Raw genomic sequence first — 23,816 nt, forward strand, 5'->3', positions numbered from 1 at the left:
GTCATTATCTAGAAAATTAATGATAGGTCAAATCACTCTAATGTCAAAACTAACAGCTCACTATTGAAACTAGTGAACGAACATTTGCTATGTCGTATATGTGTAAGACGGAGACAACAAATCCATGGGTAGCATCCTCTTAATGTTATACATGAACAAAATGTATAAGTATTACTCCAAATTCATGGGAACTTTAATAATATTGTTAATTATTATTTATTATAAAAACTTTCAGAATCGTAAATAAATTGAATTGTTTTTAAATTTTTCTCAAATATCCTAGCCCCAAGTTTTTATCATACATTTAGACATTGAATACATTCATATACTTTACTTATTATAATAACGTGGAAAATACCACATTACCTCGTAGAAGTTACTTTTAAAATTGCGTTGATTTAAATAAAATATAATGAAATTACTACAGCGTTACTGCAAAAGTAATTTCGTTACAGTAATTTGTAATTTGCGTTACTACCCAACACTTGTGAATAGGTTCCCAGTACGTATCCAGTGTTCACACATTGAGGTTTCAAATAATTTAGCTAGGAATGTTATCATTATACGTCAAATGTTTAAGAATCACTAAGTACTTACGTAGCCGTGTGTACAATGTACACTGTTCACACATGGAGGAATTGTTATTAAATGGCACGACTAAAAAGCACCGTGAGAAAATTAACACACATGCGGCGGCGGCGCGCTTTAGCTTCGGTTAAAAAAACAATAGGCAAATCTAAATCTTAGAACGCATTGCGCAATCTTTGTTATCTTTATTCGAAGAATTGCCCACATTTACGGACAATGGACATAATGAAATATGTATATAAATACACATCCGGCTAACTCACCGACCACGCTCATACCAATATTATGTATTTATTCAAATTTTAAGTATACTTATATAAACTGTATTAACAGATAATTGGATTTGTACGGAATTTTACAAGGTGATGAGGATTATCCCGATTTTTCATTAAATATAATTAGTTATAAGTTATAACTATTAACTAATATAATATATTATTATGTTATATATTCAAATTTATATTCGTTATAGTATTTTTCAAGTTGTTCTACGTGGGTTATAACACGATAGAACCTATTATATGAATAACAGCAAAAGACACGTGAATTGGGATTTGTAATTTTTTTAAATTATCCTAATAATAACTTATAAGTAAATAAGTTAGATAAAAAATTAACAATGTGCCTAAACGACACAACAACCACCACTTCCGTCATAAACGTACTCAATCTCGAGAGCGTACAAACACTATTAGAACAAGTTTGAAGTTGCACAAGGTATTAACTATTTACTATTTAGTGCTTAGGCATTAAGTGTATGCGGACGGCTCACGGGAAAATTAAAACGGAAATATCAACAGGACGTTACGCGCACAGGAAGGCGGGAATCCGCTACGAGGTATAATAATAATAATATTATATTTTACGTACGTTGCGGCCATTGTGTATGGACGCGACCGACTGCAGTGCTATTGTGTAATTTTTTAAATCCATTTCCGTCGTATATCATTATTATTATTAATATTATTGTTTGTAACCGAGGAAAAATATTACGAAATACCTTATATCATTAAAAAATCAAACCCGTATCGTATGTAAGATGTATGTTTATAGACATATAGTACATTGTATAATGTATACATTATTAGGCGTATATTATCGTATAAATAATAATATGAATAAAAAACACACAACGACGATTTATACCGGAAAATGTAAACAATGTATACTGCCTCAATGGCCCTTAAAAATTAATCCCAACCGCCTCGAGGCTTGGCAACACACATGCATATTTCATTCACCATTGCGCTCAGATTACCCCTACTCACATCGTCAAAAGCTCAATAAGAATTAGTTTTATTTTTTAAGAGAAATCCGAGGAACCATTCAAAATTCTGAGCGCGCCGACGTCCGACGACGGGAGAGAGCATGTAAGTGGCGTCTGTTTAGTTAGTCGAAAATATTTATTCGATGAGAAGGCTAACGGTTAGATAAACGGTGAGAATTAGCTCGATCAAAACTCAACTACACTGAAAAAAAGTTATGGACAAATATATTGTTACACTACTATTTTTTTCATTTAAAATCCACCCTACTCAACGTTGCTGAAACAACTGCTACCCATAACGTATTATTTTGTCTCATCAATTTATCACCATCGTCGTCGTCGTAAAATTATGTATTTCGAAGTTTGCTTTAAATTGGAAGTTTTTACTTACTCGCATCCAGTGACGCAAATAAACAGCCACTGCTCGCGCCGTTAATTGTCTACCCACGACCCACCACATACGATTATATAATAATATATTGGATATTATCGTGTTATGATTCGTCGACAACCACATCCACACAATATATTGAATCATAAAAATAATAACCCATTAGTTATTTTTTGAGAACAACAAAAATACGTAAACCGCGAAAACTTTAAAAATTGCATCCTTCCCAAATTAATAGTGTAGTTTACACGCAGTCAACTAAGGAAATAATCGCATTCCTTCCCCGGTGGCCGATGCGTATTATAGTCATCAGAGATGTCACGCCGCGACCAGAACTAATCCAGTGAGTCAGAAACGACAGAAATTAGTCGGTAGTCGCGTTGTGTACACGTATGGCGTGGATTAAAATCGTTGCAAACGACGCCAATAATTCGACTGCAGAGTTAAATTTACTGATTTTGCTATTTATTATAAACCATTTCTAATTAAATTCGAAATTAATGAATTCGATAACATTCGATATCGCGACGATATTAAATTATTTCGTATCAAACAGCAAGCATAGAAATCAGTGTCAGATCGGTTATGAAGGTGTGGGTTGATGGAAAAGCCCTCTGCGAAACTTGATCACGTCATATTAAAATGTTACTGTATCGGAGCGGAGGCTTTACTTCATTGTATTTTTATTACACCAGTTTAGCCCCATTACCCCAAACTGTATCGATCTAACATTCTTACATTAATGTGATATTGTAGTTGAAATGGTATATACACAAAATCTACTCCTAAATAACCAAATAACCAATATTCTTCAGCTAACCTACACCATTCCCGACAACGAACGTGTTGATGAGTTGCGAAACTTGGCCGGGTCAACGAATAGTGACCCATATTCTCGCGCAAGGGTCGAGTGTACGGCGAGATATTTCGTCTCTGGACCGACAGGGTGGTGCGTACTGTGTGTTATCATCATTGCCGGGGGTTTAGTGGCGGTGCACTGTCGGCGGCCCTCCCTTACAGACAATACCATCATATATACTGCTTTGACCCGGATATTGATCGTGACATGGTGCGAGAGCGCACGCGTTCAACGACCAATTCGACGGCCCACTCTCATTCAAAGGTTCAGTTCATTGATAAAATGTCTCTCTACCCCCTCACCATTTAAAACATTACTCTCCTACTACTCCTACTTCTACACGGCGCTACCCCTCCCGTCTCCCGATATTCCGTAACTTGTTGATGGGGACGCCAACCTTCTCTCCCCACACCACCACCAAATAGTTTCACTCCGTGTTTCGATTCCGTGCGCGTGTTATAACGTGGATCAGGCGTGCGTGGGAGCATTTTCATTCCGGTATAATATACGTCGGCAGACTGCGTGGGCGTCTTCATTCACGGAATCAACCAGCGCGTGCGCACAAGAATATACTCACGCACCACGAGTAATATAGAGTGTGTATAACAATACGACACCACCACTAAATATGTGTACAGAGTTAGAAATTTCATGAAAATAATATCACACTGCCAAGAAATCACACGCTAGACGTTTTTTTAAATATATACTTCAAATACGCGTTTAATTATAGGTGTACGACGGGGAAAAAATAACGTAATTTTAACGCATCGTACAGCGGCGGACGGACATTTAATTAAAATTCTTTTCGGGGTTATTTAAGGCGTTAAAAAAATGTACGGTCGCCAAGAACTCCTGGAACACGTGTTTCTTGTTCACAGTCCGTTCGCCAATATCGATCCACCATAATCTATTTATGAAAATATTTCAAATATAATTTTATGTAGGTACTCGCGGCTACTATCACGTCATAAACTGTTATAACTTAAGACCGTATACCCTTTATGACCAAAAATAATATTTCAAAAAATGACAATAACTAATACATACAAACACGTCACTCGAGAATATTAAGCATTTGAGAAAAAAATTCCATGTCCATGGATATATTACGGATTTGTTTTAACGATTGAGTATAGTATAATATATTAATCACCATAATGTACCTATAGGAAATAAATTATTAAAACTATAATCATACCGATCTCACTGAATCTTTTATTATGTTTATTGATTTACATACAAAAATATTCCTATACGATGTGCATTGGAAATGTTAATATCCAAAGTTTTGAAATTTAACGTACATGCGCAATCAGTAATATTTCAAACTCACACGGTAGAAACGAATAAACAATACATCATACATCACGTCATCGTCATTTAAGGTATACAGTGACATGGAAATTGCAATAAAAATATGTCACACCACTTAGAGATCTAAATTTAAAAAGGAAATGTTCAATTTACAATAAACAGTGAATAGCTGATATAAAATGAACAGTGTCGTACGCCAGATAAAATTAAAACCTGTCTTTACAACCTAATAACACATACAATTAGTAGGAAACAAGTAAACAACAAGAAAACACTACGCTAAGTTGAATTTTCTCAACACTCATTACTACTGCCGCCAACATACGTATTGTAATTTTTTTTTGCAATTTAATTTCGAAACTGACCGGCAGAATAGTGCATGGAATAAAATCATGGACATGTGCGAAACCCACTGCTTCCTCGCCCACAGTAGCGACGTTTATTGCGTTTAATATTTCGGCGAAACAGTGACAAACACCTGCGGCACGATAATACATTTATCATAAAAATACGTAACCTACTATATGTAACCCGTCATCATAGGTAACACGCACAGGGTAGGGAATAAAACGAACTTGGGAGTTGGGACCCGATCGTAAACTGAAGTGATAGAACAATTTACCGTATAAACTCACCAATAAATTCTATTGCTTGAGGGAAAAAGCTGGCAAGGTTTTGTCCCATATGATCGGAAATGGGTATCTGCATGTACTTGATATGTCCTTGTTCTTCGAAAGTGTTAGGCAAGTCCGATGTAACGTTCAAAATATACTAAAAAAAAAATCAAACGAGCAAACCAATTATTAATTGTGGAATATACAATATTAATATTATATTATGATTTAAGGTTAAGGGCATAGCATAATTTACGCTCAGCAGAACACGTTTATCTCCGTTAGTTTAAAAAGTAGAGCGAATTGACCTCTTATACAATTTAAAGGTAAAATTATTATCTAGACAATGACTTCGGCTTTTTATTATATTTTAATTTTAAAGCAAGTTATGAGTATTTTAAGATGTACAAGCAGTTTACAATTTTAAAATACACATAACTCGCTTTAAAATTAAAATATAATAAAAAGCCTACGTCATTATCTAGATAATAGTCTTGCCTTTAAATTTTATAAGAGCTCAATTCGCTCCAATTTTTAAACTAACGGAGATAAATGTGTTCTGCTGAGCGTAAAAGTTGCTATGTTACGCGCTTGTAAGACGGAGACAACTAATGTCACTGTAACATCGCCTTAAGCGCTAGTGTGTTAGAATTAGTTATATAGTTCGTTACACTATTTTATAGTTCAGCACTCAGGCCTTTTGCAATTAGACAGCCCGTTTAGAATTTTTTACATTTTTATCTAATTTGCTGGTTTATTTTCTAGCTTATTGTATGAGTTTACTAGAAGTTAAAAATTATTTTTAGAGCCGTTTAAAAACCATTTATTATTTCACCAAACAGACAGCTAATTATATAAGTATGAAATTATGAAGTACTACATGTACACTATACAACAATACCTAGGTATGCAAAAAATAATATGTTATAAAATACACATACCTATTATTGTTATTATTTTATTATGTTTTATTACATTTCCTTAGAATATAATATTAATTATAATAATATGTATATGATAACCCTTACCTATATAATTAATATATTAATATTAATATTAATAGGCAAATATTATATTAAAACAAGTACCTTTTTTCGTACTAATTAGTGTTTTTTTTTCATAAAATGTCGGATAACCAAATTCTAAATGTCAACTATAGTTGCTTTTATACGTGTTATACTGTTATTTAATTTGATTTGACTTACCTATAGGCTATAGCAATATTAAAATATATGTATATTATATTAAAGTATAAATACGAATTTTTAATAATATGTATGTATAATATATCTAAATATTCTATAATATGATATAAAATATTATATTATATAGGTAGTTATATTTAAGTTAGGTTACCTATATTTGATCATAATATTGTTTTTATATTTTATTATTTTATACAGATTATATTATATTAACACACAATAAGCCAGTCGTTTGGATTTAAATAGTATCTAAAAGTACGGCCTCTCTACAGAGTTAAACAGTGGAACAACTCGACATCTAGATGTCGACTATGTCAGACTCTGACTTCCCGTCCAAACGCAGCAAGGAACCACACTTTAAAAAGCTTAACAGGCTGAATGCTGCCTCACTGAACAAGCTTGCGAAAAATACGATTTTTTTAGATCTATGGGACATATCATGAATTACCTCTATCCGGTGTTTCTTGAGCCATTCCAAGTCTTCCGAATTGGTCGCGTTACCAAGGAACAGGTCGGGTAGGATCTCTACGGGAAAGTCACGGTCCTCGTCGTAGCCAAGTATCGAACTGGAGCTGTCCACGTCAGACAGGCTGTCGATGTCCGAACCACCGGAACTCTCAGGTGATGTGCTGAGGACGGACAGTAACTGGTGCTGGCGGCGTGCGTTCCGGGTGTGAGGCACAATTGATGGGGTGATGTGCAGCGACCGCAATCCCATCAGGGTGTCCGTGTCGCCAATGTAACCGGTCATGTCATCGTTGGCCCGGGCGCAACGTTCCAAAAACGATTCACACCATTCTGGACACGATTGTTGGAACGCGTGGAAACTCTCTGAAAAAAAAAAAATTATTAACACGATCGTTATTTTATGATTGACTACAATAATTGTATAAAGAAACAACAAATCTGGTGATCTGTAATCTGAAAGATGTATAGTGACAAATCAAGTATCTGCCGTCACATAGGATTAGAGGAGCGGATAGCGCGCAACTATTTGAAATTTAATCAATGTCTTCTGCTAAATATATTATAAATATATATAACAATTATTTCTTGGAGTTTGCTTACCCTGCTTATGAATATATCTTAAGAAATAATTTTCACACGTGTACGTCTGTATACGATGAATACAAGTCCGAAACTACCGTTCCGTTTCCGGAGCTAACGAGTTTTCTATTACCACGTCTACTAAGTAATAACTTACAGTAGTTATTACTTAATACTTACTGACTACTGCTATAAATAAATTTTTACGAGTAGGTTCCGAAAGTCGAAACCTTAACATCGTATTCATTACAAATGTCTATCATCACGGTTCATGATATTTTAACGCGATAAGTTTTCGTCTTTTTGAGTGGAGGGTTTTTGTGCATCGATTGAAATTCTATATTGTGGTCCTAAGAAGTGTGATTAATAAAGTTATAGATTAATGAATAATGAGTAATGACCATTAAAAAATAATCATTTGTAAAGTATAATAGGTAATGAATTAATTGGGAAGTGTTTGTTTAAGGGAAGGGGGTAAATACTAGATATCAACATTTAATTAGGTACAGTTCGTCAATTGACCCAAAGTACATTATAAACAATTAAAAAAAACTAATTAATAGATATACTAATTAAACGAGTGTAGGAATAGTTTTTATAATGGTTTAAGAAGGATTTTCGTAGTATAATGCCAAAAATAGTTACCATATTAAAATTAAATTTATGCAAATTGACATACCTAATCTTAATAATAAATATGTAGTTATTTTTTTTCAGCTGATTTGTTATATCCGAATACACCATATTCGAAAATTTAACATACCTTTGCTATAAAAGCGTTAGTTTCCATGGAAAACCTATTTTAGAATTTCTTCATGCCCTTTCAATGACTTCAGTGCATCAGTGCATTATTTACATGGCAAGGCTTCAATGTTTTAATTTATTACTTTACATAAAATCATCTAGTAACAAGCTATGTCCAAAACTGGTTGTTTATGGATTCATTGACGTGTTTAATACAAATCATCATTATTTATATATGTGACTTATATATAATATTATGTATGTTGTATATAATGGTTGAATTCTTAACGTCGTCAACTATTTTGCTTGCATTATAATTTATAATACATATTATACAACATGTAAGTCGTAACATATGGATGATATTTATTTAGATGTTTAGTTCATTGTTAATAAGTATATAAGTGGTAATTTATAATATACCCTAACCCTGAGGGCCGAGGTGTGTCTTTCAACATACACTAACATATGGTAACAACATCCTGACTCTTCAGGCCTATTCATAGAAATCCGTTCGTAACACATAATCGGACCGACAATATTCTAACTTTAAATTCAAAAACATAATGGAAGTGGCGATATGCTATTTAAATGTGTACATATAGAGTTAAATTTCGATTATTATTGTTATTAAAAGATAAGTGAAATTTAAAATAATAATTACAAAAAAAAAGTGTATATAAATCAAAATAACCATGTACCTATATGTCCTATATCGTTATAATTACGCGTTCTACCTAATTATTTAACAATTTCATTGATTATCGTCTATCAATACATTATTATTAGTAATAATTTCTCGATTTCGAACATAGCAAAAAAATTATGATGAAAACGATATTATCTATATTATTGATGAAAATAAAATCATTTTGAAAGGGATTCGTCAACAATTTTCGAACGAAAAAATATTATATTATTATATCGTATACAAACTCGCAAATATATTATATATTATATTTTATCTCAAAGAAAATTAAAAAATTTTCCGACTGGGTTTACGAAAAATATTTAAATCGTGTGTAAGTTTCAAATCAAATTTTCCACCACCCACGCGTGCACTCATTTTTTATCATTTAGTCAAAGTAAAGAAAACATTCCTAGTAACAGTGTGTGTGTGTGGGTTCGCGATGAGTGGGCGCCGCCTTCACCGCGCCTGATTGCCTCGTGGTAAATAACATTGGCGCTTCTCACAAAGGGTCCCCGTCGTCGTCATCTGGACCGGGCGGCGGCTGCAACAACGACGCATCGATCGGTCAACACCGAACGGCTCAAGTATACAATTTATAATATAGACGTATAGTACGATGCACAGCTCAGGCGGATACCCGACCGGAAATCAAAATTGGCCCACCGGAAACCGGCTGCCAATAAGGCCGGATGATTTATTAACGAACGCACGACGACGTACCCTGCCACCACCAAGGCCCTATACTCTTATTCTCAGGACATATAATATTATATTATATACCGAGTGTTTGTGAAGTCCGGTCGCGTTAATCCCCAGACGGCAGTCGGGAAAAAATAACATACCCATCAATTTTTTTTTATAGTTATTACTATCGTCGTGTACTCCTTATACAAATTGATATACTCAAGAACACTCCTCCTTTTTGAGCGGGTTATAGCAATAATACGAAAAAAACTACGAATAAAAATATCTTAATTCTCGCGTAAAACAAACAAACGCGTCCGGTACTTGTCGAGGTCCTGCACGCGTAATCATACATGAAAATGGGTCAAGATGAAACGCAATGGCGACCCACGTACAGTAACAACTAACAACCCCCGGAAACGCCTACTCGGACAAAATGTTCAATAAACGGCTGGCGTCAACCGGTTTTAATTGTATTTTTCAAACTTCAAAATCGCCCACAGTGGCACCATCGTTGTGGTTGATAAAAATAATTTTAATAAAAAAATATTTTCTTTATAAAAAAGAAATTACAGTAAACAGTAACGCACGAGGGACAAGGAAGGAGTCTGGCAGTACTGGCCGACGCACCGCACGTGGTATTTCCATTCGTCGGGTTACCACGGGGCACGGGTTAGCACGAGGTGCGCTTCAATGAATATGAAAACCTGATTGTGGCAAGGCGCGTGATCACGTAACACGTTCTACATTACATAAAGACCTTTTTATAAAACAACCCCACCGCCACCGTACCAGCAACGACCCACGCGTTTTCAGAGGCCCGATTATATCGATCCTCCGGCCGAGGCCCATACAAATATATAGGTCAACTCCGAACATATTATTAACTTACTATGAACACAGACCGCGCGCTGCTCGGGAAATACATCACACGTCCTGGCAGGGTTTGTTGTTAACCCACCAATAATCAAGACGACGTGTTCTTTACTTTAAACTCTAATTAATCATATTATTAACAGATTCTATATTGACTGCGGTGAACGCCGATATAGCACTAATTTATATTCGCCGGCTCGCCGCTATCATGTGATACCATTAATTATTATTTATGAAAATGTTTTAATATTCGTTCACCTCAAAAACCTGCAAGTTCATTACTCTTGTTGTTGTTCGAAATAATCTCATTTAAAATATTTATCTACTATTATTGAATGCCTGTTGCCCAACACAAGTGGTCAAATATAATTAATAACACTCATAAACGTATTTATTTTATATATTATTGTTGAACTATAAAATTAAGTTATAAATAATATTATCATAAATAATATGTAAAATAATACGAAACCAACAGAATCTAATCCAAAAACATTATTCTTATAGATTTATATAAAATAAAATAATATCTACTTCCAGAATTATATAAATACTTGGACGGTATTATCAGGTGGTTATTCTTATTTTATTAGTTATATTATTCGTTTAATATAACACAAACATTTATTTTACTTAAAAAATGCTAATGATACTCTTACAATCTTATTACAACACTAAAAATGTAGTGATCAACCACAACCATACTGATTGGAATCGTATAAATACTCAATCATTTTAACATTTTTATAAAATAAAAGGCATATCCGAGGCATATTATCTAGCTTGGTGGTTCGTGACGCGGAGTTTAAAGTTTAAACTATATAATAAGATAAACCATAGGTCATTTTTTGACGTATTAAATGTAGTATTACTGCTTTAAGTAGAACACTTGTGATTATTACACAATAATACATCTAAGTAATTAAACAGAATAATCAAAGTTAATTGCATTCTAAATAAATGTTTTGTCGTACAATAGAAAATTATAATCAAAGACATTACGCATTTAAATCTGATATATTATATATTGAACAAACAAGTAAAGCGATTGTCGCTGGTATAGTGGTGTGTCCCAACAATAACATAAACAAGTAAATGATTTGCATAATGCCAATTGCTTAGTACCTAGTAGGCACATGACAGCAACACAAATTAAAAGAAAACATTCCTAACATGTCATAATATCTATATTTTAAACGCTACAAATGGTAAATAATTCAAAGTGTCTAAATATAAAATGGGTGTTTATAGACGCGCCACCGGATATCCTTCATAGAACACAGAGTGCAAGAAATCCGCACCAGAGTCGTATGTTTTTAAAATAGGCTGTATGTTATTCAAATTCCCAGCAGTTGTAGTAGAAACGGAAACCGGGCGACTTATTTTCGGACTAGGCGTGTCCGGGGTACTGGTTTTTGCACGCCAAGGCCTCCCGCTGAAAAGGAAGCGCGCAACGGATCGTAAATGCCGGAAACGTGCATCCGGTTTAGTTTAAAAACACACGGCAGGATATACACATACTCATGCGCACGCGCCGGATACCGGCAGTTTGGTTGTGAAACAAAACATGCGCTCTTTCCGGCTATTCAATTGGATCTTTTCGCCCGTTGGAAAAAATAACTCACTCAAATAAACCCTGTATGGTTGAATATATCATTAAAAATAACGATATTAAATTAAAAACGTGGAAAACGGGTAAACCGTAACTTGTACCCTCATGTGCGTGGGGGTATAAAATAAAAACATCGTGTCTATCCTAAGCAGTTTCCGTTTCTCTGACTCGTTTGCGTGGGAAACGACTAAAATTATACAGCTACATAACTTACATTACATATGCATACATTACTGCTACGATCGATTGACGATTCCGGTTTATCATTGATTAACCAAAGTCTGGCGCGCACGTCTTGTGAATGACGTAAATGCAATTCATGAAAAAAAACATAGTCCAAATCGTTTGAGTTATGTCCGGCGGCAATGTCAAATGTGTATACATTCACCGATACAAAAACGTGTACGTTATACACGTTCGTTCCGATAATGGGTATTTAATGTATATTAATATGGTCTGTATTCTATAGGTAGTCTCGTTGCATAACATTTTTACACGTTGTAAATGACCCGCCGAGAGAACTTATTTATTCATTGCATAGAAAACTGCAGGTTTATTAGCGAAAATCGTCAGCAAGATTTAGGTAGTACAACCGGCTGCAATGTTGCCAGGTTTTATTTCTTGTTGATAAAGTAAATTATTATATTTGGATAAAAGTTTTTTAATCACAAACAAACCAAAACAATATACATTAAAATCCAGACAAATAGTCGGGTGAATATGTACTTTGGACAATAAAATTAATGATAATATTTGTAGGTATTACAATGTCAGCAATACCGAATTTCTAACGAAAACTGCCATATTATTTTTACTACATACACACACATCACACATTCATATCGTATAATGTATATTACACTAGAAAATAGCCAAATGAGGTTAGGTTACTTGAAATTGTAACAAGAGAAGTAAAATTAAATTGCATTCAATTTTTTTTTATGGTTAACTTATGAGAAAACCTCATTAAAATATTTTTGTTTGTCACAGAGTTATTTTGGGTAACCGGGACTTTTGGAACATATACTATATATCAAAAAATAAACGTATATGTAAAAATAAGCATTTGAACACAATTTGGAATTGAACGGCGAAATATACACCACAGAACGCGAACGACAAAAAATAGTTGATTAGCAGTAATTAATAAACGCTTGTCACACAGCCTCCGGAGAAACCAGTCACTGTCGCCGCCGCCGCCATCACTACCGCCTACTTAATGTCACCGCGTACATATAAATAGACATTAAGACGTATATTATAGTATAAAATATAATATGATCTATATTTGGCGTATTCCTTTTCGTGTTCCTTAACAGGCCCGATTTAGCGAAGCGCCGCCTCTGATCTGGGTCCGGAAATCCGAACTATATGATTATAATATAGGCCCGACCGGTTAATAAATTCAATAAAATAATCGATACAATATCTTCCCGCTGAGACCGGGAGAATGACGACAGCGGAGTTATATAATGATAATAAATGATTATAGTTGCTATCAAAAATCGAAAAAACTCTAAAACGATCAATTGACTTCCATTACTTATTTTAAGTTTATAAATATTATATTACACTCCAATATCTACAGATAGACCCATACCCAAAACTGCATCCACTTTCTATTATAAACGATTCCGATCCGCTTAGCCAACCACCCAAACCCCTCAAGAGATCTCAACTAGGAAATACACCCAGACGATTAGCTCGCCAATATATGTATATATATAAGGTCTACGTGGCCCCTACACACGGCGCCAATCGCGAATTACGTAAATAATATACAGGTAATATTGGCGGCAATGATTTTTTTTATTTTACGTTATTATCGTTTTGCAAAATCGAAACACGTGCGCGCGTAGGTACGTTTTTTCCATGATATGTTGTTTTAGACGACTGTAAGTAGGTATAATATAATATGATATAGAAACAGAACGGAAAAAAATCATAAGAAAAAATAAACTGTATACCGGCACGCCGTAGTCCCACGCGAATCGTTTTACCCGGTATATGATATATATGTATACAATAATGTTTTCATTAAGCGCGCGCCGGAAACCTTACACAGCCATATGAGGGGGCGGCGGGCAAGACGTTTCCATTGAGAGCGGCGGCGGCACCACAACGCACACGCACGCAAACAGGACGGATGAATGATAAAAACACGCCAACGAGACGGGAGCGGGACAAGCCCCCGATGAGGCGACTCAGCCGCCGCCGCGCCGTTTCCGGTACTCTCGGTCCGACATCATCGTGACTATGCCAATTGTACACGATGAGAAAATACTTAAAATAATAATAATAAGACTTCCTGTTGATCGCGTTTTATCCGACTCTCGGTGTAATCATCTGTCGCCGCAGTCGTTTCGATAGGACAACAAAATGTATACATGCCACGAACGATTTTCGGTAACAGTATAAAACGTTTTTATGGCAACCCTTATTCTAACTAGCATAGAAAATAACAACAGTGCAGTTCACTTAGAAAGTTATGCCTTATATCGAAATACGAATATTTATAGGCAGGTGGAGAAAAAAGAATCATATTATAATATTCTTTCGATTTATACCGCCACGCTATAAATTAATATTATGGACACAGTACTATATTTTCATATTTAGGTACACTATGGTAGGTATCAAAATAATAAATATTTTAAAAGTTACCTCTACATACCCACTTATTAGAAAATCGGGCTTCGACATCCTACTTTGAGGAATAAAGAAGAATCTTAGAGAATACGGTTAGTATACGGATTGACATTAATTCCTATTTGAAAAGAAAAACCTTCAAGTGCAGCCGATATAGTTATCGACAATCAGTGGTGATAGTTCTATACTATGCATAATATACAAAATTATTTTTCCACATAAGTAAATATTGTTTGGAATACGTCTGCTATTTCAGAATTGTCATTATAGGTGTATTATACAAATACATCAACCTGCAGACAGGTGTATGCTGTTTGGTTTTGCATATCGCATTAAACAAGATCCTACCTTAATTTCCACCCACTAAATTATGCGGCATATCGTATAACGGTATTTATATATTGAACTATTGTTCAAACTCGTCAAAAGAAATAAACTTAATATTTATTTTAACTAAGGATTTGTATGCATTTAAATATTTTAGTGAGTACGATGGGAGTGAGAAATGTGGACGATTGAGAAACGCCATTCGATTAGACACAAAGAATGCATAAAAAAAGTTATTTCGCATATATTTTTAAGCATATTTCGTAGACAAGTTAACTAAGTAATACAAGTAATTTTTTCCCCGTAGATAATATAATATTATGTCAAATATTAATAACCTGCAGTTGTCAATTTACAAAAGCAATGGTGCGCAGTACATAATATGTTTAATATGTTTATTGTTAACAAAGTATTTGTTTTGTAAGTTAATTTTTTTTTAATTTTATACGTAGATATTGAATTATTTTGTTAATGTTTAAATCAAAAAATGAAGGTTTATTTATTGAATTTTAACTAAAAATCAATGTTACATTTTCAACAGTTGTCAAAGAAGCAGTATACAATATTTAATAATGAATTTACTCTTCTAAGCTAAAGTTAACATCTTACACTAATAACAACCAACCACATATATTATGTATCTACAATGTTTTATGAGAATAAACCGAGAAAATTAAAAAACGATTGTCACAGCTTTACATAATACATATGTATTATTATATGTTCATTAAAAAAAATCATAATTAAATTATTAGGTATATTAGATTATACCAAAACATATATTATTTATTATACGAAAAATAAATCATGGTAGTTTTTGCAACTGATAAGAACAAAAAGTGGTACTTTTAAATTGTAAATTAATAACGATATTATTATGTTGATTATATCAAAACTCGAATTGGTGAATATTTATACGACGTAGTCATAAACGATAATTACTAATTACTAATTAGCAATCAGTTATCGTCAAATTTAAATTAACAAATTCAACACGTGCAATATAGGACTAACAAGATATATACTAACACAATAATTACCGAAAGCGCTACGATAAAGAAAGACCGTGTGATATAATAATTAATAATATAGACAAGTGCAAGTTCAATATAAAATAACAAATGACACAACAGAATAATACAATTCACGTTTGAGAGGGGGTGGGGGAGTTACAAGTAACAGAACGAGTTTTACAAAAAAGTCGAACGAAATATAATATATAATATAAGTACTTTCCATTAATGTTTTGACGGGCAGACAAAAAGTCGAAAGTTACTGATATTTTTTAAAATGTATAACACTCAGAATTCATAAACTTTCTAATGGAAAAAAGAGTAATAAGTTATTAGCCGATTAAATTCTGTTTAAACGTGGACACAATATGTCAATACATCTTAGGGAGCTAAGATACCAACGTGCATTATTTATTTGATTCGTCTCTAGAAGATCCGTCGTAGGACATTTATTTTTCGCATTTTTGATGATGACATCAGTCAACAACATAGACACTGACGGATATTCGAAACTTTCGTTATCCTTGGAGATTATAAACCGGAGACGAGTCGACAAATCGATCGGATTAGAAAAGAAAATGATTTCCCGGAGGTAGGTACCTCCCGGCGGCACCCTGCGGAACTCACTACACACCATCTAACCGGTCGCGCAAACGACCTTGATTAGGTCACAACACCTACAACTAGGATGGGTACCGACCGAGTGGTAGTTGACCGTGAAGGTTTCCAGCAACAGGCGAGATCGACAACACTGATGCAACCATTGAATGAATAATAATCATAATAATAAGACGTTCATTAAAATATGAATGAACACCGGTGGTATTATTATAATATATAATAAGTGTGCGTGTGTGTATGAGGAGTGTACCAAAAAAAAATTGTTTTCATTATGATCTTCTAGTATACACCATACACACAGCCACACACACAAAATGTGTCTTTTTAGTTTTTTCACGGTCCGACGCCTATGCGTGCGTTGCGTGTGTGTAACCGTAGCTTTATGGCCGACTCGACCATGTACGCACGTAGGAAGCGTTCACACCTACAGTCGGAGGAGAGCTCCGCTGAATATTGTTAACAAACACAGTTTTCGGTCAATACCGGTTTGTAATAAATCGGATTCGGTTGTAACGCACAAATGACGAAATGGACATTCCTACGTTATTAGCCGACTTCCTAAACTCTGATCGCTAGTATGACGGTGACAGGGGAGGATACCGATTCTCCGAAAAAAGACTGACTAGCGCATTGCGATCATTACTTACTACACACAGATTAAACCTACGTACACCGTCCACGAATATTATGTTGTGCGCCTTGGCTTAGATACCGATTTTATTCATAATGCATTTATAGATACTATTGGGATACACATTTTACACCTAATTCGTACAAGCACAGGAAATGAGCATGCTAGAAATGTGTTAACAAAATTGCATTAAAAGTTACCATAAAAATATTGACTTGACTATAATAAGCACTCGCACTATTGTAAGGTAAACATTGTGAAATAATATTTACCCTTTCTATAAATAGTATTTTTCAATTACAATTATTGCAGTTGTAAGAAAACTCCCAGTGAAAAGTGAAAGCTAGTTCAATACCTACAATCTACATTTTATCGTTATTAATTGGTTTGGATATAAATATAAATAAATTATGCATACAAGTTAAAGTTGAATTAATATATGCAATTAGTAATTAGTGATTACTGATTATTTACATATTAGCAGTAATGGGTTGGTAGTACAAATAATAATGTACAAGATTTAAAAGTATAAAAACAACAAAATCATAACTTTTAACAAATTGTTATATAAATTTAAAACTAAAAAGTAAATAATTTATGAAATCAGACATCAAATAAATTATTATTGTATACCTAGGTAGAACAAACATATTGGAAACCAAAATTAAGATAATATTTACTTCAACACACTAAGTCAGGATAAGAACAAAATAATGTTCAACTTTTTATTGAAACCGTTAATCTAGAAACCTAAATGCAACAATTAAGTATTATAACTTAATACTTATCAATACCAAATAGTTACCAATTATCATGTAAACTAAATAACAAGTTTTACTATTTCAATTTTATTAATTATGTTTTTATGTCATCCCTTCCATTTGATAATATACAATTTGGAAGACTCTGATTAATGATTATATACAATATATAGGTACCTACATAAAATATTGTGTGTATAATAGACAAATAATAGAGATTATCCACAAATTCGTTAGATTAAATCGAAGAGAAATTAATAGTGAACGGTTATTACAAAAAATTAATCGGTGGTAAGATATTTCCACCAGATATTCATTTGATAATAGCTAACCCCCTTCTACAACAAAATAATTATTTTTTCTCATGTTATCATTGCTTGTTAAATTAATATTAATAACATGTGCATTAATTAGGGGAGGTAATATTAGAAGAGGAGATTATCAATTGTAACCGTCCATTGGAGATGGTCACAAAAAAGTGTGACCGGTTTGTAATCAAAGTAATCGGTTTGGTAAAACGAATTTCTTTTTTATCCCGATCCTAGTTTTAAGGGGAAATAGTCACCGATTACAAGTAACGAATTTCCGGTATACAACCACATTATAGTGATTATTAAACCAAAAAAAAAAATATTTTATCAACTATGTTTAATCTGTAATAACTTAACAATATAAAGTATTGATTTAAAATTTGAAAATTATAAATATTGAAAATAAAATAATTTAATACTTTTTAATGTCAATACCTAATCAATTAATTAATTAATTAAAAATAGGCTTGTTTTAAATACAAAGATAATATTTAAAAGTTTTTTAGAACTCCATTTCTGCTACTGGTTAATAATTGTATCTTGTGAAAAATGAATACTCTAATGAATAGTACCAGGGTGTATTGAACACAACAAGTAGGTATTAGAATAACTACAACATTTTAATTTAGGAAGTAACTAGTAAGTAAATAATAATGAATAAGAGTAAATATACATAGGAATAATAATGAGATAAAATTTTAAAAGTAATTTAACCAAAAAACTTTATTATCTTTTGCAAAAAAAACCACATGGTTTCTTAATATTATGTAACTATAGGTACAACTGAAAATGTCAACATTTTATGAAGATTAATGATTTTAAAAAAAGTACCTATTCAAAATGTTTAAATTACTATGAAAAGATTAATCCAAAAACTAAATTAAGTCATGATAATTTTATTATTTTATTAAAGAACTTGAAAGGAATAATAAATGTATGATCTATTGTTCATAAACTAACATTAAAATCATAACTTATTGAACATACTGTTCATTAATAAATAAAAGGTAAATTATTAATTAAATTATTCTATATACCTACAAACCTACTAAATTACACACATCATTAACATAACTAATTGCAATCTGATATATTAATAACAATATAATATTATAGATAATTAATTTAAATACTATACCTATAGGTACCTAGGTAGTTTGTAGTTTGATTTCATACCAATACCGCTATACCAAATACCAATATCTATTATTGGTAGATTCATTAAATTCAAATTAGTTGAGACAATTAATACTCATTACTAATACAACAAAAGGTTAAATGTGATAAAATAGGTACCGAGTAAGTACCTAACTAGTAGATATACAATAAAAATGTAAACACATTACCTAGTTTTAACCAATAAAATAAATATAAATTTATATATTTGAATAGCTTGGGATTGAAAAATTATGTACCTATTATGCAAGCAATAAAACACCTATTGTAGGTAGTACCATCTGGAATTAAATTGCAGTTTACAAAAAAAAAAAACATTTTTACCATTAGCGACTAGGCACTGATTAATATTCAACTATACTGAATGATATTTTTTAAATTCATTACTCATACAATTTTTTTTAAAATTTAGAAGTCTATTAATCGGTTGCCTAACTGACAGGGCAACTCAGATAAGAATTATCATTAATATACAATTGCTAATGCGTAAACTACCTACTTAATTACTATCACTCGAAATACCTACCTAACTCAAATGTTATCATTATGAAAATTATAAAATGTTTTAAATCATAATATTCATTATGGTAGATATAGGTTGAAGTACAGAAACATTTCAGAATAATCAAGGTACCTCTCTATATTAACCAAGTTATATAACAATAAAAAATTCATAGTACCTATATAGCTTGAATATAATCTTAAGAAACTCTTACCGTTCAAACAGTGAACCTTGCATCCATCCTTCAGCAACCGCTTGGCCAACACAATCATCGTGTCTGATACGGGCGAAGTAGTCTTGCGATCATCCAAACGCTCGTCACCGTATAGCACAAACGCTCTTTCCTTGTATGCATTGACAATTTGCTGTCTGAGATCAGTGCACTTGACTGTGGATGCCAAGTCGATCTTACCGGCAGCCAACCGCCTCAGCATGATAGTAGGTATGCTGAAGTTGACCGCATCGCGGATGTGACACTCTGAGAAGTCCATCGAACTACGACAATCCAGTATGAGCAACTGACCCCTGTTACTGGACGACAGTTCGGTGGCCAGCCATTCAGGGCCCACGCAGATGTTGGACAACACGGACGAATCATCTTCAGCAGGCATTTCAAAGGCTGATGGGTGCCCACTGCGAAAAACAAAATTTCTAGACACACATTTATGCCCCGCACACACAAGACACGCGGCGAATCGACGAATGTTTTTATTTGTTAATATTTTTAAATAATATGCCGCAATATCGCGTACTATAGACAAGTGTTACTACAACAGTAGTTCTCAACGACCGCAGTTAAGAGTTTACGTGGATCATCGTTTAAGAGAAGTTATAATAAAAATAAATGTACTTTTTTAAATAGGTAAGGTAACACTATAATAAATTAAAAAAACTGTAATTAATTTTAATTAATAAAATTTAAATGGAAAAAACGACGTGATAATGATAACGACAAAATCACACTGTTTAGTATTCACACACGACACACTACTACAACAACATTTTACGGTAAAAGAACGCTGATAAATCGGCGGCGGAGAGATGATCACAAGGAGCACGGCGGCCGATGCGTTCGCCCTGCGCACACAGTCGTAGTGGAACTGTTGATCGCTGAAATATAGTGAATGCGTCAATGCGATGACAAAAACATGGACACGGTGCGAACGGTTTATGAACGCGGCGCGCACGACAAATACCAATTACCGAGAAACCCGCGGCGCTCCTCGTCCAAAACACCGACGCGTCCGTCGCCACCTATCGGGCAACCACACGCAACTGATCTGGACGCCAGCGCTGCCTGTCTGCTCGACAGCGCATTGGTCATCTGCCCATAGATAGCGGCGTCGTGTCTGAATCCAAACAAAACCATCCATTCTAGAGAGCCTAGATAATAATTATCTAGGCTCTCTAATCCGTCCCGTGGACCGTTTTTTTTATTTACGCGTACGGTCGTACGGAATAGTAATTAGGTGCAGACGGTACAGTCGTACAGACCACTGGGCACTGAGCAATATTTAAGTTGGTATTGCTTATAATAATAATAAACCTACTCGTTTTTTTTTTTTTGATTTCTTTAAAGTTATTTAATTTACTATATGATGGACATGGATCATGGACAGTTAAATAAATAGAATAAAAATCAATAAAGACTTCTATTAGACATTAGTTGTATTTAAGACGTAAGTACCTATTTATAATAAGGAACTTTGTTACTTTACCGGGCACGCTTTTTTTTGAAATTTTTTTTTTTTAGACTTATGTACCTAGTTAACTATACTGATTACTGAGAACAACGGTGAAGTCAGAATTTGGCGGTCGGACTTAGTTTCGAAGTTATAGCTTAATGAAGTTCACTATTTTACGATTTTTGCGCATTCGCGCGTCACTAGTTTACTGCACCTATTACGAATATTAATTTTTTTTTTTCGAAACCTATGTACCTACTTTAACGAGTTAAGAACGACGTTGCAATCAAAATTAGATTTCCAGACTTCGTTTTGAAGCTATATGCTTAGGCAGTTTCGAATTCTAAGTTTTTACGCAAACGCTTGACGCTCTATAGAAGCTCCCTACCGACCCTACGCCTGCCGGCACCGGTCCAAGCGCGGATTCAGGGGGGCTATGGGTACTCGGGCACCCCTGTCGTTTAAGCCACTAATAAAATAAATTTGTATAATAATCTAAAATATAAAGGTGTAACCATTTTTTTTTAAATTATGATCGGAACGATGTGTGGATGATGTGTTTTTTTTTAATTTTTTCTTTTTTTCTGTCATCGCCGTATTTGGGGCAGTACAATACTGCTTCGATTTTCTTCAACAGTATCTCGATCGATGGGAGAGTGAATCTAGTTGGTTCATTCAGAATGTCAAAATTTAAAATTGTAATAGTTTTAAAAGCGCCGGAAAAAATAAAATAAAAATTAAGGAAAACGGGAATTTTTAGCAAAATAGGGTTTCGACGAAATCAATTCTGGTTTTTGGTGTAACTCTAAAACAAATAAACAGCTACATGAAATTTTCACTGAATGTTTATATTAGAATTTTCTATACACGATAAAATTTTCAATATATTTTGATTTGTTTTGAACATTTTTAGTTTCCAATTGTATAAGTATTTTTTTCTATGAATGTCAATAACATTTTAAAGTTTGAAAATGTATTAAATATTATATATTATATGAAATATTTTAAAAATGCAGTCACATTTTTTTCTTATAAGCATTTAAAGTTCAAATGTTGACAAAATGGGTACATAAGAATCACGAAAATGTGCAAATTATTTTGAGTTAGAAATTCATAAGGCTTTTTATTTTTGAATCTAAAATTAGAAAATGTAATATAAGATTCCTCATAAGTATGTATGCCAGTACCTTTATAAAAAAAAAAATACCTACCGGAAAGTTAAATTAAATTTTTACATCGTTGTCTATTTTCTGGATTTCTCATGTAGGCATGAGTAGGCATGTAGCGATTTTCTTATTTTATTGTAATTCAAACACGAATACTTGTAGATATACTTAAAATTTACATCATATATATATATAACATCTTATCAATTCCCATACTTGATAAAATGTACAAAATATTTTGAGCTGTTTATGGACATTTTAAATTTTAAACGCTCAGAACCGTTTTTCTTAAACAATGATATTGTATCATTGAATTCAAATTTAACATCATCCATTACAGACTACACAGTGATCCAATTGTAACCTACTGTAAAGCAGAGCGACACCCACTTGCCCACCTTTTTTTTGAGCACCCCCTGTTAAAATCTTCTGGATCCGCGCCTGCTCCGGTCTGATAAGTCGTTCTCGTTCATATTGACATGCTATTATATTCCGATTGATAAATATTATATTATGGCAACATGACTAATGAACCTTATGTACTAAGGCACTAATCCTATACGGCTATACTACAGTAAATTATTATAATAATAGATTAATTGCTATCGAGTTTTCAGGTAAGAGCGAAAAAAAATTAATATTCGTACCTAATAGGTGCAGTAAACTAGTAACGCGCGAACGTGCAAAAATCGTAAAATAGCGAACTTAATTAAGCCAGTGCTCGAATTGGGGGCGTGCGGAGGGGGACGGAGCTCCTCTACTATTTTAATTTATTTTTTGCGTACCCCAACTATTTTTTTTTACTTGGACGGGGGGACGGACCAAACTAATGCCCAAAATAATTTTTATTAAAATTTGGAGTGGATTTAAATTGTTTTGTCAAAGATAAACCTAATTAATACCTAGTAATTTTACATTTTTTAATATGAAAATATTTTTCATCCTATTTATGGTTTTGACTAGTAATGTTTAACCTTTTTGACTCACGATCCACTGTTTTTGTAACAATATTTTCACGACTCGTGTCACCTTTGACGGCCATAAAAGAAAAAAGACTAAGCTGCTAGTTTTGCGTAATT

General features: G+C 33.4%; 1 protein-coding gene across 1 annotated transcript in view; it reads right to left on the bottom strand.

Moving 5' to 3' along the window:
- LOC100168996 (dual specificity protein phosphatase Mpk3) overlaps positions 1-21,088 on the bottom strand; it is a 25,312-nt gene extending 4,224 nt beyond the window's left edge. The window contains exons 1-3 of the mRNA XM_001943943.5: positions 20,101-21,088; positions 6,690-7,072; positions 5,058-5,193 (exon numbers count right to left, since the gene is read on the bottom strand). Coding sequence (XP_001943978.1) covers positions 5,058-5,193; positions 6,690-7,072; positions 20,101-20,497 — 916 coding nt within the window. The 5' untranslated portion in view covers positions 20,498-21,088. The remainder of the gene's footprint in view (positions 1-5,057; positions 5,194-6,689; positions 7,073-20,100) is intronic.
- Between the last annotated feature and the right edge of the window lie 2,728 nt (positions 21,089-23,816).

Source organism: Acyrthosiphon pisum, chromosome A1 (assembly GCF_005508785.2).
Source record: "Acyrthosiphon pisum isolate AL4f chromosome A1, pea_aphid_22Mar2018_4r6ur, whole genome shotgun sequence".
Classification (NCBI taxonomy): Eukaryota; Metazoa; Arthropoda; class Insecta; order Hemiptera; family Aphididae; genus Acyrthosiphon; species Acyrthosiphon pisum.